The sequence below is a fragment of the Plutella xylostella genome, chromosome 16 (genome assembly GCF_932276165.1).
Source record: "Plutella xylostella chromosome 16, ilPluXylo3.1, whole genome shotgun sequence".
Taxonomy (NCBI): domain Eukaryota; kingdom Metazoa; phylum Arthropoda; class Insecta; order Lepidoptera; family Plutellidae; genus Plutella; species Plutella xylostella.
Window position 1 is genome coordinate 9,264,260 of NC_063996.1, and position 20,277 is coordinate 9,284,536.

Sequence of the window (20,277 nt, forward strand, 5' to 3'; positions counted from 1 at the left end):
AACTAAATAAAACTATCAGCGACCTATCTAACTGGTTCGCTGCCAACGGAATGGCGTTAAACGTTGAAAAAACAAACATAATTCACTTCCAAATGAGAAAAACCAGAGGCCATGAACTGAACATCGTTTGTAACAACTTATTAGTCCCTCAAGTCGACACAGTCAAATACCTAGGATTCACCTTTGATTCCGGCCTGACGTGGATACCGCAAATTGACAATATTTGTTCTAAACTATCATCAGCCTCTTATGCTCTTAGCAGATTAAAACCTACATTGTCTGAAGATAACATGAAAAAAGCCTACTTTGGATATTTCCACTCAATACTAAGTCATGGTGTCGATATCTGGGCCAACTCAACTGATGCAGGGCGTGCTTTCAGATCTCAGAAACGTGCACTGCGCACAATGGCGGGCGTACCTTGGGACACCCCAGCAAAGCAACTATTCATAAAACTCAAAATATTAACGCTGCCGTGTCTATACATATTAGAAATAGCTAAATACGTAAGGCGTAATCTTAGCCTTTTCCCAACAAACAAGGATGTTCGTCCAAACACCTGCCCTCGCCGTGAAGATAAGCTGTACTGTCCCGGCTGCAGGCTAACTAAGTCTAATAAACTCATCCATATAATAGGACCAAAAATATATAACGTAATCCCTGAGAACATTAAAAACGAAACAAATGAGGCCACCTTTACAAAAAAACTTAAAAATATGTTGCTTAATTCGGCATGCTATACTATAAATGAGTTCTTTGACCTTACCTCGCCAACCCATGCACTATTGGTACCTACTACCAACAGTAACTCTCATAACGATGAAAAACAGTGTGTATAAAGCTTTCAAATAAGATACTATCATACTAAAACACAATGCAAATATGCAAATAATGCTGAAATGTTGTTACTTAACAGTAATACCTAAAAACTATTGATGTACTACCTAATAACTAAATTATTTATATGTAAAAAGAAATACCTAACTATCAGTGCTTCTACTTTATGAATAAAATTATATAACTACCTACTTTAGCTAGTCTATGTTATATTGTATAAGTAACTTAATTATACCTAGTGCATAATTACCAATTACCTATACCTATGTAAATGACTTGTAATATTATTTAAGTTATTATCAATAAATGATTGAATTGAATTGAATTGATGAATTGTCTACTGTATTTGTATATATGTATATATCAGACAAATTATTACATACATATAAATGTTCACGACTAATTTTGCCCAATACTTATTACTTTACTGAGTCAAATAGCTGTTACACGATTGAACAATACCATAATTAGTAGGAGACTTTTTTGTCGTTATGAATTCATAAGTGTTCCACCACACTTTTTGATCGCTACAATTTACAAGTTTATTGATATAAATTTCTAATGAAAATACCTAGTTTTAAAAACCCCCACCGCAGTGTGCATGCAGCCGCCAAGTTAATCTAATTTAATTGAGCTGCAGCAATTATAATTGTGCAGTCGATCTTCGATATTGCCAGGTTTGATTAAGATATACTTAACTATTATTATTTGAGGTCAAATTAAATTCTATTCATGGAAGTCTAATAAATTAATTTCGCTACCAATACTTGGGGCCACTATGGCTTATTATTAGTCCATCCATCAGAAACTTTACCAGAAGCCTCCTCCAGCGGAATGTCAAGAGACTCTGATGATAATTAAACGATCTCATCTGATCCTATAATACCTCTTGTAGCCAATTAGGTACAGCACACTGGAGTACAGTAGTGAAAGCTGTGTTATTTCAAGACGATTAGTACTTTGGAAGGCCATTGCTCATTAAGGGTCACTTTTACCAAACGCTAAACGTATTTAAAATTGTACTTAAATCAAATTTTAAATACTTTTTGTACTATCTGACAGTCGTTTGACAGGCTACTAAATACGTTTAGCGTTTTGTGAAATTCCACCTAAATTAGCAAGTCAGAGTCATTCAAACGTATTGTTAAGAAACATTTTCTACATGATCAAATATACTTTATTGTAGGCATGTTAAATTCGAATGGTTTTGATACATTATACCTACAGAGCTACTATATTGTACAACATGTCCGTGAATAAGGTATCAGGTAACGTGCCGCATCGTCTCTCCTACAGCCGGCGTGTGCTGTGCCGAGGCGACGACGCAGTCAAAGCCTTTATACCGACATTCTGGAACAAAGATTAATTAAGGATTTTGAAAGTCTTCCTTACAATCGTTTTTGGACAGGAAACGAAATACTGTATTACACATCTACCAAAAATCATGATGGTTTACTGTACTCTCCATACGCAGACGCAGAAGTCACAAATTTCAACCCATATTCGTATTAATGGTCAACGGTCCTCAGTACTGTTCTATTGAAATGTATCAGAGCAAACAAACAGACAAATTAACTTCGCAGAGCAAATACACGGGCCATCGGCCGACGTATGCAAATATTATACGGAGCTGGAACACACACGCACACATACACACACACACACACACACACACACACACACACATACACACACACACACGCGGGTGTACGACAGTGCCATAGACACAGGAGGAGCAGACCCGGCACCCGACATACACCTGGCACCACCACTAACTAAACAATTCATAATATGTATAAATTAAACTGTTTTGCTAATAAAATTAGTATGATTCGCTAGTTTAAGTTAAGGTATACAGGCTGGACATGGGCGATGGAGGGGAAGTACCTTCCTTATTCTTTAGATAGCTGAAAGGAAATATTCCTTAATTTCTTACTACTAAATTCTCGTAACTTCTTGGTAATCTTAGAAAATGGAAAGAAATTCACTTGTCAGGAAATAGTAGGCTAGTGTTATTTTGTGTTTTCATTTAGGTATGTTAATTCAGGCTAATTTTATAATGCAGATATTAACAATAAACGATTAATTTATTCCAAGCTCTGTGGATCTTACAAGGGCGCGCTCACTGGTACATTATTATATTGTTTTGTGTCGCTACACTCGCTACACTCGCTACAATGTACAAACAATAGCCCGGACATATTACAATTGGGCGGAAAGCTATCGCTATGAGCCATGGATTTGCCTCTCGGGTAATCATATTGGATGGAAAGTTACGAAAGGTTTTCATATTCTTTGTTGTGGTAAGGTCGTTGCAAAAGATTCTTATTAGGTATATTCTATCGTATATTAGACTACGCACAAGGATATAAGGGGTATGGGTGTAATTGAATAAATAATACGAATTTTATGAATACCTGAGGAGTGTTGCAAAAGTGGCATATTAATGCTTAGTTTCACCATACTCTGTTATATCATAACAAGGGATTAGTTGGTGACTTTTGACACATATTCTGTCCAGAATGTGTGTCAAAAGTCATTAGACATGGCTTATAATTTAGACACTTACAATGTAACAAGGGTGTTAATGATATAACACACTATGGTGAAAGTGCCTGAATCTGATGATAACTGCAAGTTTGACTGGCGATATATTGTAGGCACAAGCCGTGACGTCACTATTTGCCATGTACAAGTGTACCAGGGCCGCAGAGCTAGGCCTCCCCGCACACACCCAGCACACACGGTGAGCAGTGCACGATATTTTCGCGCTGGCATTTTAATCTGGCGACATGTCAATAGAGGCGATATTGGAACATAAATATGTCACGTGTCCGAGCAGACCCGATCCATCAAGCACTGAGGTGGCGCCGGGTTGCCAGCTAGAAAAATAATAATAAATTAATAAAATAAATAAACAAATGGCAAAAAATGGCCACCGCGCCTGGCGCCGTAACAGCGCGGTTATGAGGTGGTTATCGGCTATGGATGAGGATCTGTGAATGATAGCTGCCATAGATTGCAAAGAACTTTGAAACTCTTCTATGGCCGAGTCTCTTGCCTATGTCCAATAGCTTAGTTGATGTGAGTATATCTGGCCAATATTTACAAAACATTCGTATTTTGAATTACATTAGTAGTAAGTAACTGCAAGAAGGTTTGTGTGCAGCATCCAATCGGTGCATCATCATCAGCAAAACCAGCAACGAATACATTATTATTATCACATATACCTTTTACTCTCTTTGTGTATTAACTAATAATATAATACAATACCTGTATGTTGAATTGTTGATGGTCTAGCTAGCAACACACAACACACGGCACAAGCCGCCGCCGCGACCGGTGCGGCCAAATATTGATGAATGGAACTTTGCCGTGCGGCTTTTTAAACGAATTGAAAAATGGCCGACGAAATTGCATAGATAGCAATTATTAATGGAACTCCAACATTTTGGTTTAACATGTGGCTGGGAAATATAATATTCAACGAGGTTTTTTAATAGCGGTTGATATGATCAATGCAATATACAAAGATAAAATCTGTTGCAACAATCACAATGTTTACTTATCGTAAATAATTTTACCTTTAAATATGGTATGGAATCGAAAATACAGCATGAATGAACTAGATGATTGCACAACAGTCATCCCGAAATAACCAAATGAGCAGCCACTGCAAGTGTCCACTCTGTACAAGAGCATCTATCGAATCGTGTTCCCAATGAAGTAAGAAGTGAACAATTCCCGTGATATGGGCGTCCCGCAGTGATTGTGCAGCCGCACTCGGCGCGGCGCGCGGGCTGGATGGCTGGCGGGGCGGGCGCGGATTGCATGGCTGGCGGGGCGGGCGCGGGTTGCATGGATGGCGGGCTGGGTGTTTCGGGGGCACGCAGAGAGTATATAAGGTCTCTTATCAGCGACGTTAGCTATTCCAGAAGGGCTAGTACGGGGCGCATTTAAGACGCGACAAGAGTTTTGCATCGCGCTCACTCACATCGCGCAGCCTCAAGAGCGAGCGGGACGGAGAACTCTTGTCACGTCTTAATAGCACCCTGTGCTACAGGGCCAGGAAACCTAGCAAGACTCGCAGGCCACGCGATGTAAGTGATCGCAACCCAAACTTTAAAAGTTTTATTCCCTCACAGTAATTTATTACCTTATGAAATTTCTGTATTAAGGGCACGTGTGATTCCGCTCCGCTCGTGCCCGTGTTCGCAGGCAGTCCGGGGGAAGGCGGGAAGTGTTTTTGTTCGCTCTTTTGATATGTATGCAAATACGCGCGTCGCAATCGCGCGGAATGGAACCCGCTGTTGTTGACGCGGCGAGCGCGGGCCGCTTATACGCTCGGGGCTGCTCTAGCTTCGCACAAAACAACCTAAAAGCGTTGGAATGCAATCGGTACGTTTAGTACACTATAGAAAGGGGATTGTGCAGCAACGCTTCAAATCTTCGTTTTTCGCAAGCTGGAGACCCCGCCCAAGCTGTGTAGACACGATCCGGAAAGTACTACTGCAAACATGCACATCACTCGAAGAATATTTGATGATTTAACTTACAGGAAGGAAATATCTGGGATGATTGTTTGACTATAAGAACATAGGATTATGTATGTAAAAATAAGTAGATGATACAAAATAAATTATGTGCAAACGAAACAAATTTATTCTTAAGTAATAAAGTAAAGTATCATCAAGAAAATATGAATCCCCGTGAGAAAGCCGTGAGATATAAAAGCCGAATTTCGCGAACCAATATGAATGTGCTTTATTCGCGCGCCGAGTTTTTTTAATTTAAACTTTCACGAATTCACGTGCCGCTCGTGAAACTGAATAAAAAATGGCGATATTTGATTGCGGTTCAAGTTGGATCACTGTTCACAAACAAGTTTTTTCAGCTACATACGAGTACATATATATGCGGTTCGGGGAGGCTAATTTGATGGATAACATACATTTGCTTGATTTTTTTACAATCAAGTAAAGTAAATATGTATTTTTATCTATCTGGCTACATTACATTATGTATTACTGTTGGTTTTGCAGAAGTTCACTCTGGCTAAGTAATAATTTAACGGGTTCATTCATCAGCTATTTCAGTATTATCTTTAGGATTTTTTTTATAGTAACTACATAGTTCAAATACGCATAGTTGTCATGGTATTTGGTTTTACTAACATAACTGTTTTACTGAATTAAATATACTTTACATGATACTTTGCTCGCTCTGGGTCGTTCCTGGTTCAGCGCATTTCGTTGGCGATACAGCGCGGTAATGCGGCTGGCTTGTTGGGTACTTTCGAGCCAGGAACGATACGAGACGGCATCTTTGACTAGTTAGACTAAGCTTGAGGCGAATACTTTGAATTTGTAAAATTTTATCTTTACATGATTGTAGAATATTTTTTACTATTGAAATCCAATCAGTATAGTATCATCAATTGAGATTGGCCGCCGTAGTCGAAATTCGGCTAGGAGGACATTATTATAGTATCATCTCTACTACTGGGTACATAATATTATAAAATATGTATGTTCCAAGTTTTCAACTGCATACGTTACAGAATAGTATGTTTTGTGCCAGAAATCAATAAATTTCAGTAAATACTGTCGCGCGGCGTCGCTAATGTAACAAACATCGTGTTCCATAGATCCGGGGGATCACTCTAGGTCACAAAAGACGAAGTTTTGGGCCGCTGCTGTGCTAACCACGAGTCTGTGTAGCTGAATTAAATGTATCGATTGAATGATAGCTCTCGCTCATTCGTTTATTGTCAAGGTGGAATAGCCCTTCCGGCTCCGAGCAATAACGACCTGGCTGCTGGCCGTCTGTCGTTCAGGGACATTCATAACAACATTAAAAACATTATGTTTGAATTGAAAAGTAAATAAAATGAGAGCAGTATAGGTACTTACACTATTACTCATAGATAAAGATAAAATACTCTTTATTGCACACAAAAAGAAACAGTATTACAAACATGAACAGAAAATAAATAGCACAAACGGCGGCCTTATTACTAAAAGTAATCTCTTCCAGACAACCAAATTGAAAGGACGTAGAAATAATGAAAAAGGGTAGCGTGTGAAAATAAGAGATATTTATAAACTACATTAATATAAAGTATAAACGATATAGATGTAAAATATGTCCCGCAGTGTCTTCTGGGAATTCGTTATTACAATGTAAATTGAATTAAAAAGTAAATTACCCGGCAGGTAGAAGCGAGTGGTCGTTATGTTAATGCGGGTAGTTAAGTAGTTAGTTAGCGCCGAGCAAGTTGCAGTCAGCCCCGGGACGAGCGTCGCGGGACCCGCCACTGAACCACTACTTAAATAGTCAGACATTTATAGCCGTATTTATCACTAATTTACAGCATTTATCAGGCAACTTTGAGTCCATTTATATAAATCTGCGTATCAAAATGAAATCTATTATCCCACGCAAACCTCAAAGGACACAGTTCACAGTAACAATAAGTAATATAATGAGTTACATTATTGGGCCTTTTGAAGCAGCCACAACCGCATCAGGAGGGCTGCCCACAATTACCGGCTGATAACAGCTGACAGCGCGCGCCCCCCGCGCCCCTCTGCGGCCCCCCGCGCCCCTCTGCGGCCCCCCGCGCCCCTCTGCGGCCCCCCGCGCCCCCCGCGCCCCCCGCGGTCCACCAAGGTCCAGCCTGTGGGACGCCGCGCCGCCGACGTGCCTACATTAGAAGATATTCACCAATCATGGTATAAAACAGAGTTCTCGAGTAGAGACCACGAACAGGCAAGCTTAACGTAGGGTAGCCATCCGTTCCGGCGGCCGACGACCTTATACATACACATGCAGGTGGCTACCTCGAGTCGAGTGAGTATACGACCGGAGCACTCTGGCAGTCACAAACCCTGGTCTAGATCTAGTATGACACTGACATGGTAAGAAGCAAATAATATTCAGCGAGTATTGTATTTTTGGTTTATCATGAGTTTTCCTCCTGCAGTATCATGTATATCATATACTACATTAGATGTATTGTACATAAATATTTCTGTAAAGTTCAGAACGGTTGCGCCTAAATAAATACACCTTGTAATAATTAGATGGGTAAGTTTGGTCCACCGAGTGGCTGCGGGGCAGTGGTCGACGATCAAAGTCAAAGTGAGTAGTTTTGATTAAAATTGTTCACTAAATTAAATTCGAATTGCCTCAAGCGTCATGTACCTACCTACTACTTATGGACACATATTTAAATTAACGTATTCAATTACCTACCGCATCAAATTAACAAGACACATACACCAAAAAATGAAATAAATAATAAATTAGATAAGAACATGGGTTTTGCTAACAATACAACACTAAAATTACAAAACAAAGTTTACTGTCTCTTTGTTAAATTCAAATGTAGTACCCACCGAAACAATAATAGTAAAAGCTATAGTTATATTCTAGGAAATTTTGATCTTGGGATAGCCGCGGAATAGTGTTAAATAACGCTAAACGAATTACCCAGTAATTACGGCAACCTGCCCGTTAACTTAAGCCTCTAATATTAGTTGAGAACCTTAGCGTATTGTCGTGTACCTGTTCTCGTACAAACGTACAGTTGTACAGTCAGCAAAAGTTTCTACTGTAGGCCACCATGCAAACAGTTTAATTTTGAAATCATGGGTAGAAGATAGATATTTTTTTTTTACCAATACATAAAAACAATTTCTATAGGTTCATTATTTTCTATGCCATGTATAACTCGTCAGTGTAACATAATATGCAATGTTTATGTTGGGATGATCTTATATCTTTTACTGACTGTACCCTGTACAATAGCAACCCCCGCCGCCGCCGCCGCCGCCGCCGCCGCCGCGGGTCACCGCGCGGAGACCGCAGGAAGGGTTCATCTGTACTCTATTGTATTGTTAGTAACACTTACAATCGCAGTCAGAATGAATACCAAGTTGTTATCATAAACAACAAACAATATGAATTAGGTATCTGCCTGAAAACACCAGGCCTTTTGGCAGTTCCGCAATTCATTTCAATTCCCGATTAATTTAAACGTAACTTGTTTTATGTAGATGGATAGAATTACACTCACGGGCAATGAAAAGGTTCCACTGAGAAAAGCAGCTATAGTTGTTTGGTGTCGGCATTTCCTCAGTGGAACTTTTTTATTGTCCGGGAGTGTATCTGTAGTAATATTATTATTAATGAAATTATTTCTTCAATGAAGGTGGAAAACGTTGCTTATGTTAGTGTCTTATTTGCAGTATTTTGTTCCATAGTAATTTAACAAATAATAACCATAGACTTAATTAAACCTAAAGCTCGCTAGTCGCGGGCTTCACACGGGCTGCTAATCCGCGGTATTACCGGAGCCGGCGCGGCTCAGCGTGACGAGGGTCGCTGCGGGCCCGGCGGCAGCGGCGGCGCCATCCGGGCCAAGTGACGAGCGGGGTGTGGGAGCAGGGTGCGGGGCGCGGGGCAGCCGGTGAACAGTCCATATACTGACTTGTTGTCCATGATTGGCTGTTGATAAGAATCTCGCGCAAATAATAGCTGATCTTTTCCCTTTGAAATTTGCTGCGTGAAATTCGAAAGTTAACTTTCAGGATGCATCCTTATCGAATAAACCACACAGTAAGTATTTATAGTTATAACAGCACACTGTTGTACCTTGTCAAACTTACACAGTTTGTACATTGACCGGGTTCAGAAGTGTACGTATAGCTAGTACATACTTTTGAGCCAGACCTCACAACCAGACCCACAGTCTTTCAAGCTACAGACTGTACCACATCTCCACGGCGAGGTAATCTCAGCATCTAGTTAATTACTACTCGTATCTATCGTATCGGCCCGCGACCGCGAGCCGCGAGTGATGGATGGCGCGGGGGGGGGGGGGTGTCGACACCTCGCAGCCAACACTGATTGAGCACTCGGCTTAGGATAGATTCACACGATAGATAGATAAGTATGTTAGATCATTTATTATCAGTAATAAGTAAAACGAATTAAAACGGGATACTTACGTAAGTTCTAAAGCCGTTTGGACGATATTTGATTCACCGAACACGGTTCATCTATGTCACTTCTGTTACTACTACTTACTACTAATACTACTACTTTTATTTACTATTTCTAGTAACACCTGCCATGTACTTCTTCTATTTATTTAAATATCACACCATAAATCAAAGAGCCAACAGAGATAGATTAAAAAGGTACCTACTGTAGATACAAATAATTTAATACCAGCTTTTGTTTTGAACTAAATCATTTCAAATAGGTACATTTTGTTTTCTGAAAATCGCATCAAACAAATCTAAAATTAATAAATATTTTCCTCATAAAGTTAAAATTTTAAGCAACAAATAAAATTAGGAACAGATGTTTCACAATCGGCGATCCGAAGGTTATATTTCAATGAATTAAATTCATTCCTTTTAGAACTTTGTAACAGTTATATTTCCGTTGTATACGAGTGGAAGAGTTAGGCGAATTTAATGAAAATTTACAAAAGTCCTAACAATTGTTAATTAGAGATGGTTCTTGAAAGGTCGGAGCTTCAATCTGATCTCAGGGGTTGCGAGAAATAGCCAGGTTTATAGATACATTAATTAAATACTTACCTTGTTTTGTTAAATATAAGCACAGAAATACCATTTCTTTACACGGGGCAGAACTAATTTCAGATGCTAATAAAAAAAGTTTTGTGCTGGATGTTCCTTGGTGCTGCATACCGACTAAAGATTTTATATCTTTATCTTGTATTTCATAAACGAACACCTCCAGGTTCTGCACATTTTCACATGAACTTGGCAGATTTTGACAAAAGCTTATTTTTCCTTTATTTCAGTCGTAAACTTGGAAATAATTTCGAAACGGAACACGTTCACCATCTCGCAGATATATGTAGGTTTGTAGGTATAGCTGAAACTGATGGAGCCAAGTTTCAGTTGGTTAATGCGTAGAAAAATGGGAGAAGTAACGTTATTTGCTGACTTCGCTTCCGGACAACGGAACCTGGAGACTGGCTTTGCCTACGCATTATGAAGACAAAAATTATACCGTTACAATAGTTCCTAGACATACCTATGTATTATGTACTATTAAGGTATTTAATAGTAATGATAAACTGTTTTCAATCTTTCAATTTCAGTGAAAGCCAGACTTTGTTACTTACTAGCAAATAATCTTAATCGATGTTAGTGTAATAGGAATAAAAAGACAAAGCTATTCTTAAAACCTACATACATTATAAAAAAAAAAAATTAAACATTAGGTACTTCGTCTCCTAGCGAAGGTTGGCGTTAAACATTACTATTGTTTTAAAATATACGGAGGTATTTGCAATTTCCCCAGTATATGTAGTTATGTACAGTTTTCACCCAATGTCGCAATATCTGTATGTAAGAGGTCTGTACCATCCGTTCTTCCTGAAATTACCTCTAGTACCTATATGCCATTAGTACATTATTTATAGACACATCATGTACTTATGTTAATAATCATTTACAAGATATACTTAATACAACCACATTTTTTATTATGTATATCAATAGAGTATTCACCCTAACAGACATCGTTAAACTGCGACCAAACTCACCAAGCGCACGTAAAGTTTAGGGCTGGTCTAGATGAGTGCAACATATCCCTCGCATGGACACTCCGCCGAAGTTACATTGAATATGCAACTCTACAAGTTAGTAACAAGGCTCATTGTGTAACAGCAGAGTGGCGGGTTTATGCAGGAAGTTAGCGGCTACCGGCGGCTAAACGCACACTCCGCCGCTTTGACGGCGCTACTTGCATTACTTATCGTAAAAGCCAGTAAAAGCGCATATTCATAGGGTTCGCAACTTTGCAACGAACTTCGTTGACATGCTCTATGTCGCATGCAAACTTTGACACCTCTATCCAACACCTGCCACGTACTTGCATATTTGAACTTCTGGTGTACGAACAGTTAATGAATTAGGTTTCTTAACCCGAGAGGTTTCGGAATGCGAGCCAGTGGCTGTGAGCACTGAATGCCGCGCTGTCAGCGGGCGAGCGGGGCTTTGTGCGGCACAGTGGGTCACTGGAGCAAGTCAACTCATCCACCAGCCGACTGTACCTGCAGCCGGGAACCGCTTATACGATGCGGAAATGGGAACGACTCTTTGAGAAAATAACTCTTGACTTACAAAACTTTGTGCAAGCATTTTCATGAGTAGGTACCTAAGTAGAGGCCAGAATAAAAAATATTGGCAAACGGTGAACGGCCTCGTTACCCAGGTACATAGGCATTATTAATTATGTTGGATTTTTATGAATAAATACATACCTTCTTTTAAATAACTTGTGAATTCGTAAAGGAAAGGTGGCTAGCTTATTAGGTAAATATTTAAGAAAATGTCACGGTATTTTCTTTTTAAAACTTTGTGTAAACCTAAAGTTCCTAGCGGCGGCGGCGGCGGCGGCGGCGTAGCGTGCGTAATGTCGGACATCTGGTAGTTTTCCTTCGCAGGCTCGCGCCAAAGGGGCAAGTTTAGCAGCGGCGGGCGGCTGGCGGCGGGCCGGCAGAGGCATTCAAAAGTATATTTAATAAAGTTGGGAACTGCCGGCGGTGGCAGCTGTCGCCTCGTGTCGTGAACAAGTCGCGACAAGGAACAAGAAAAGTATAACGCAATGTGGTCTGTGCTAATTATTATTATTCACTTTATATCGTTCTTTTGGCGGCGTCCCCAATATTTTCGTGAGGAGTTATTGAATTTTTATAGAACAGGAGTTCACAGTACGCCATCAAAGTATTCTCTGTGAACATTTTTAGACCACAGAGTAGGTAATTTTCAGACTACAGCTTCAGACGTCAAATCAATTTCATATTGAGGTTATAAAATTATGTTTATCTTGCAACCTGAATGACTACTTTTAATTTATGATTTATTTAACATTAACGTGCGATGGCACCTACAATTAATTCCAATGATGGGCCTACGATTAGCTTTCTGCCGACTGTTGAGTGGTTCTTTGGATTAGACATAGACCTAAGGACTGGATCGCTGATAGTTGCATTCATCTGTATTGTAAGTTATCTACTGTTTAATCCGGACAGACGCATATTTGTAGGTACTTTTTGTTGGTTTCAAGTTTATGACAAGAGTGTACCTATCTACATAATATATACAATTATACATATCACGCGCTTGGCCCTGAGCCCTAACCAATGTACATACAATGTACGCACTCAATTTATTATTATTGATACCTACCAAAGTGTTTTTTCACCGCATTATAAGTCATCACATCAATCACCATCCTCGCTTCCATTCGATGGGAGACGGGATAAAAAGGAGCCTATGATGATTAATCCAGGCTGTCCTACAGCTTCACATAATACCTACCAAATAAATCTCATCCAAAATTATTCAGTTATTTTATCCCTTGAAAAAGTAACAAACATACACACGCACACATAACCTTTCGCCTCTAAACGTGTGTATCATGCCGTGGTTGTCCGCAGGTGTCTCCGGTGTGCATGGCGTACAAGTGGGCGGTGCGCAGCGGGTTCCTGCTGCTCACCATGAGCGTGGTGTCCGCGCTGCACCTCGCCGCCAGCCTCGCGCTGCTGGGCGGCGTGCTCCTGGTGACCACTCACGAGTATACCCCACGCATACAGGATAGAAAGCCATTAGACACAAGCCTATCCTAACCATATGGCCCAGTTCAGTGCAACCTTACAGTGCCATTAGAGTGACGTTGTCCGCGTAGCGGAGAGTGACGATTTTTTCCGAGACGGACGCAAAACCTCATCCACGTGCGGACGGTCCGCGTCGTACTGAATCGGGCCTAAAGTGTGATACAGTACTCCTCGGATAGGCTTTATGTCCAGCAGATACGATCATGATGAAGATGATGGGATAAGACTGACGACCAGATGATGTAGTCATTACCCTCACTGCTATGCTGAAGGTCCCGGGTTCGATCCCCAGCTAGGGTACGCAGAAGGAAGTTGAGCATACAGAAATAAGATAATGATTGCTTGGAGTTTTACTGTACCATTATTAGTGGAGTATAATTAACTAATCCTATTTCCTCCGCCCGGCAGCTGCGGCCGTCCTTCATCAGTCTCTGGCTGTGGTCGAGCGTGGGCTACGTGGTGCTGTCGCTGGGGCTGGCGCTGTGCACGGCGCTCGCCCCCCCACGCTCCGCCCTCGCCGCCGCGCTTGCTGCCTCCATGCTGCTCTACATCTGCCGTGAGTTCTGTTCTATTGTCTGTGGGGGTGAACGTACCTGCACCTACTGGCCCTCAAGGATAGAACACTTTGTGCATCCTAATCCTAACTAATATTATAAATGCGAAAGTAACAGTGTCTGTCTGTCTGTTACTCTTTCACGCCAAAACTACAACGGTCTAGACCCTGGGAAAGAACATAGGCTACTTTTTATCCCGGAATTCCCACGGGAAAACTTTTTAAGGCGAAGCGAAGTGCATGGGAACAGCTAGTATCCTATATTATTATTATGATCATATTTTGGTCTATACTACCATCATAAGCTTGGACTTTTTCCCACCACGCTGGTCGACTTTGGGTTGGTGGGTTTACATTACCTAGATGTAAATATAGATATTGTAAGTTTTTCTCACGATTTTTTCCTTCGCCGTAAGAGCAATAGGTATATTGTACTTAATTAAGGTAAAACTCCACAATCGTTTTGAAACTGTTTTAATTAAAGGATTTTGTGGATGGGCCCAGGATGTCCGACAAATAATTTAAAGAATTCAGTTTCAGATTTATAAATAACATTTGTGTGTTAAACTGAACACGAGACAGTTTTATTTAATTTTAATGTCATTTGTTTTTCTTCCAGTGTTAGTTTACTTCATAATAGTGGTCAATAGTTTCGAAATAGAGAAACCACCACAACCACCACACATCATCACACCACCTCACGTCACCACACCATCTCACGTCACCACGCCAGCTGACGTCACCACACCACCTGACGTCACCACACCACCTGACGTCACCACACCACCAGACGTCACCACACCACCTGACATCACCACACCACCTGACATCACCACACCACCTGACGTCACCACACCACCTGATAGTACAGATCCAACCACGGAACCCTCACCCGCTGCCCAATTCGAAGAGATCAGCGACCCCCCGAGCCACCTGGACCCGTGGAAAAAACTAGCCGACAGCCTCGACTCTTCTCTCATTGAGGTGAAGGAAGAATCAAATAGGATCAGAGTCAAGCACTCCCCACAGCTAGCCGACGATGTGAGTGCGATAAGGACGGACGCGTGGAAGCGGCTGCAGGAGGAAGAGAGACAAGACAATACGACGGCTAGAAATAACAAGATGTTGGCTACGGGTGAAGAGATGAACCTAGCAAGTGAATAGTTGTATGAAGGAGTTTGAGTATAGTGTAAGCTAAAGCTCGATTTATCGTACTAGAAATCTTGCTCTAAGTACATGAATTAAAATGACTTTATCAATTTCTTGATTGGAATACCTATATAGGATATGAATTTGTATATTGCTATACAGTTATTTATTTAATGAATCATTTGTTCCTAAAAGTGTATTTAGGTTTGCTTAGTTTTTATTAAAAAAAGATATAAAATATTTATCAAATAACATATTTTTATTCAAAGATACTAATTTGTGCGTTGCTTAACAATATAATTTAGTACTTACTTACATAGTCAGTTAAACTAAATTCATACGTGATTGCTTGATTATGATTATGCTGCATAATAAGTTATGATGAATAATAAACAAAAATATGGCATAGGTACCCACTTAACATAATTTATAGACATAATCTTACATTATTTTGTGTTGTGTACCTACCTAACACTCTAAAGTATCACAGTTGCCTACATCATAAAATTATAAGGGACGGAAACAAAAAGAACCAATGTCACTTTACATAAATCATGACATGATCTTACCTCTATAATAATATGTAAAAAGTACCTAGGTTGTTCTCCTAATTTAGAAAAAAATATGGCGGTTCGCTAACTATAGTTTACGAATGCGAGACAATGTAGAATCAGAAGGCATCAGCTGTTAGGTTAACTGGAGCCTTACAGAATAAGTAGGTACTTACTATAGGTACATATAAAACCATTTAATAATGACATGAAGTACCTAATATACAAGGTATTTCCTTCAGCAGTTAGTCTTCTCTCCGTATATCTGTATGCCGGCGCTGTGAGGGCTCCCACACATAAACACGACACGATGTCGCATCGTGCCACGACGCGGCGTCGTTTCACGATACGACGTCGCGTCGCGGAAATTTACGACTACCATCGTAAAAAAACACGACATCGTAACGTAAAGTTCCGCGGCACGATGCCGTCGATACAACATTCATTCCCTAAAAATGGACCGCAGTAGACGCGTACTGCTTCTGCTGTTAATAAGAAGACGAAGAAAGAAAAGACAGATACTCAGAAGATACTGGATCCACCCATTTCTTTCAACAATGAATAATGGGAGTCACTTTTTAAAGAAGTACAATGCCTTGAAAATAGACCACAACAAGTTCATGTATCGACACGTAACGACGTCGCGTCGTAAATTTACGCGACGCGACGTCGTATCGTGAAACGACGCCGCGTCGTGGCACGATGCGACATCGTGTCGTGTTTATGTGTGGGAGCCCTAAGGCAGCAGTGGGGCGGCGGCGGGGTGCGGGGCGGGGGCGGCGGGGGCGGGCGGGGCGCGGGGGGCGCGGCGCCGGACCAGCGCCAGCAGCACCACCAGGCTGATGGAAAATGACACCAGCTGGGGACAACATTAGGATACTTTTAGATTAGCTAAATGAGGCGCTCAGGCCAGGATGGAGATGGCAGGACGACCTTGACGGGTAGGTACTTATTGTCCGGGTTGGTGTCAGGAGACCAACGAAAGAGAAGTGTCTGGGTATGTGAGGCCTTTTCCCAGCAGTCGTCAGTGGGACACGTAGAGACTATCGAAAAAAAAACTGGAATTACAGTTGTAAGTAGTTACTTCCTGTACTGTATATTCCTACAATGCTTGTACTCACTACTCGCACTACTCAGATACTTACATAAGTAAAACCATGTAGATTATTTGTTTACTTAATTAAGTATAATTTATTAACAAAGACTTATACATTGCTGTATTAGAGTAGAAACAAAGAAAAATTTATAAGTTGCAATTTTTCCGTCAGACATAAGTAAGCAATTGGCTACATTTCGCTACATACCTACTTACCTACTTAAATTAGGTATTTGCACCATGGAAGTAGAAAATACTTCCATGATTTGCACTGAAATATTTGCATAGGTTAGGTACTTATTCAAAATGTTATTGAGACTCACCGCGCTGACGACAAATACAGCCCACAGCTGCGTGAGCGCACCGAGCAACATCGCGACACTCACTGCACACCCGCACTAGTAAACAACACCACACATAACCTCAATACATTAAACTTAAATAAACACCAACTCTTTTGATGCACTAAATGCAAAATACAGACAGAATCTACATAAAAATAACAAGTTTTAATGAAAAACTACATTTAAATGCATAAAATTAAGATTTCGAATGCAAAATACAGCGCAGTGGTTTGAGTTATGAACTGCAACTAGGTACCATAGAGAAAAGAACACTACGTTTTAAGAGATGGGAGTACAAAGGAAAAAAATAAAAAAAATACTTGTATATTTTTTTTTATACACGCGTACTAACAGAGGGTACCAACAAAACAAAAATTATGACGTACAAAACTGCCAACATAGCCCCGCTGAAATAGTGATGTGCTCCTTATGTATATTTTTTATCGATACCTAGTAAAAAAAAAGTGCGTGTGTATGTATTACTTTAATTTCAGTTTTACACAATAAAATTTTAGTGTTACACATTGACACCAACGTTAAGTCTCGGTTCAACGTTATGTTATGTTCCTATTTGAACACAAAAATATAATCCATTAAATAAACTCGAGATTTTCCGTTGACGTAAGTGCTATGATATAATGTTGAAATAAAATAAAAGTGGAAAAATATAATTATATTTATTTATTATAAAATAAAGTGTCTGCAGTAAGTCCCACACATGGAATTGTTTTTTTTCAATTGTGTTCTTAAAATGTTGTGGTAGAAAATGATTGCCACAAATTCGTTTAAGTTGATGTAGCTTTTCAATAGGCACATAAACCAGATCCTCCTTACCGGTCATCTTAACCCACTGTTTACATCTGCAAACAACATTTTTGTCATTATTATTACACACACAACAAAAAACACACACTCTCGCCTTGTTCTAATGTAATCCCTTGCGGGGTAGGCAGAGGTACATTGCTGCACCCACTTTTCGCCAGAGCGTTATGTTAGTCCCAATGTAATAGGGGGCGGGACTATTGCCATTTTACGGGCACATCCAAGACCCGAGAACAAATATCTGCGTTTAAACAAATATCTGCCCAAGCCGGGAATCGAACCCGGGACCATCGGCTCAGTAGCCAGGGTCACTAACCACTACGCCATTCGGCCGTCAATCATTATTATTAAACAATTAAATATTATTTAAGTAGGTATAATAAAAGTCACTGGTAATTTTTGTTTGGAGATCCGAATTTGATTTTCACTAATTTCCAAAACTAGTAGACAAAAGTTGTTCTGATTGATGAGCTGTGCGAACTAATGATAAATAAAAATATCGATATCGATAAAAAAACATTCATGCACTATTGTTGGTTGTGCTGACCCTCCAGTTATTTTATTAGACTTTAACTTTTTATACATATAAATAATCTAAATCCTATGCTTTAGCCCTTAATTGTAGCTTACCTTTCCTCATCCAGTGGAAATTTGGCCATGAAAATTCTCTTTTGGCCATCTATACGACCGGCTAGCGGCTCTTAAACCACATATTTCACAAGTTTTATAAAACATAATTATTATCAATAATATCAAGCAACACTAATAGTTAGGTACCTTCACACAAACACTGCACTTATCCACAGTAATAATAATATATAAATAACTGTTAAATCTTAATTTATTTACGATTTAAAATTATTTTTCAAACTAAACGATTGACTGACTGACACTGACAGATGACAAAAGCCAAAGATGTCTATGATAGCGTACAAAGTACTCTGTGAGCGGTGTTCGCCATTATTTTTCGTACGCGTTCCATACTTAATTTTTTCCCAGACTGTCTTTCGCCAGACTGCTAGGTACTCGTATGAATGAATGAATGAAATGGAAAGCGATGTGGCAACGTTTTGTGATTCGCGCACGGTCTGATAAGGCGAGGCACGGAGCGGCAACGCCGCGTCGCACGCACAGGTAATGAGTCACCAGCACCCACGGCTATCAACTATACAGCTCTTATAGATGCAAGGCAAGGTCTACTATAAGGCTCACTTCTATCGGTCAGTATGAGAAACTTACATTCGTTTCTCAAAGTTTTGCTCACGGTCACAGATAATTTATTCAGACAATCACCAGAGGTGTGTACATGGTGTATTTAAAACTAAAGCTCTGTTTAAATTGTACTTATACTTATAACTGAGAATGTTATTACATTCTCAGTTATAAAACTGGTAAGTAGTTGATCTACAGACTGTTCGATGTTCCAAAAGTGGTAAATATAAGAAGCCGAATTAATGGCGTGAGTGGGTGTCACATAACATCATCGAATTACTTTTGTACATTTTGAAGGTAATTAGTTTGTTCCACAATGAAATTCTATTAAAAACCATTAGCCATTTAATATTGTTAATATATTTGATTTTTAACATCATCATTAGTAAATAATGATTATGGGCTAATAATTACGATCGAATGGCGTAGTGGTTAGTGGCCCTGACTGCTATGCCGAAGGTCCCGGGTTCGATTCCCGGCTGGGGCAGATATTTGTTTAAAGACAGATATATTTGTACTCGGGTCTTGGGTGTTGATATTTATATTTAATATGTATCTATGTATTTGTATATATATATATCAGCTGGCCGATACCCATAACACAGGCTCTGCCTAGCATGGGGTCGGACGACCGTGTGTGAGATGTCCCACATATTATTATTATTATTAATTTCAGAAAACCTAGTCATTACCTAGGTAATTTATTCATATTAAAGGTTAGGGCTAGATTAGAATATTCATTTGTTATATTCCCTATCACTCAATAGTCTCCATACATCCGAAAATATGTATTCTAGTAATTATGTACAATTGTACATACCAAAAAAAGCTGCTGTTGATCGCGAGCTTCACTTTTCTTTGTTCTGCATAAGTACCACATTAAAATCCATTCATTGATTTTTACGCCCAAAAAACTATGCCATTAATTGCTTGAGCTGTGACTGTGACTCATTGACCGCAGAGACTGCTGATGTGGACAATATCGGCTGAGGATGATGAGTGATCGTGTGAGGAGATTTTGTTGCCACAACACAATAAAATTG

At 39.9% G+C, this 20,277-nt stretch overlaps 1 protein-coding gene and 2 long non-coding RNA genes across 3 annotated transcripts; 1 reads left to right on the top strand and 2 right to left on the bottom strand.

The window, feature by feature from the left end:
* Nucleotides 1–1,996: 1,996 nt before the first annotated feature.
* Nucleotides 1,997–16,046, bottom strand: LOC125489706. The gene is made up of 2 exons (XR_007267190.1): nucleotides 15,978–16,046; nucleotides 1,997–2,187 (listed from the first exon to the last, which is right to left on the bottom strand). It is a non-coding gene; the product is annotated as an uncharacterized LOC125489706 (long non-coding RNA).
* LOC105391918 lies at nucleotides 12,676–15,280 on the top strand. Its single transcript, XM_038118736.2, has 4 exons — nucleotides 12,676–12,893; nucleotides 13,331–13,453; nucleotides 13,916–14,063; nucleotides 14,680–15,280. The coding sequence occupies exons 1-4, from the start codon at nucleotides 12,771–12,773 to the stop codon at nucleotides 15,222–15,224; spliced, it is 939 nt and encodes a 312-aa protein (XP_037974664.2). The 5' UTR covers nucleotides 12,676–12,770; the 3' UTR covers nucleotides 15,225–15,280.
* A 1,814-nt stretch (nucleotides 16,047–17,860) lies between the features above and the next one.
* LOC125489697 lies at nucleotides 17,861–18,867 on the bottom strand. The gene is made up of 2 exons (XR_007267181.1): nucleotides 18,653–18,867; nucleotides 17,861–18,060 (listed from the first exon to the last, which is right to left on the bottom strand). It is a non-coding gene; the product is annotated as an uncharacterized LOC125489697 (long non-coding RNA).
* Nucleotides 18,868–20,277: the final 1,410 nt, after the last annotated feature.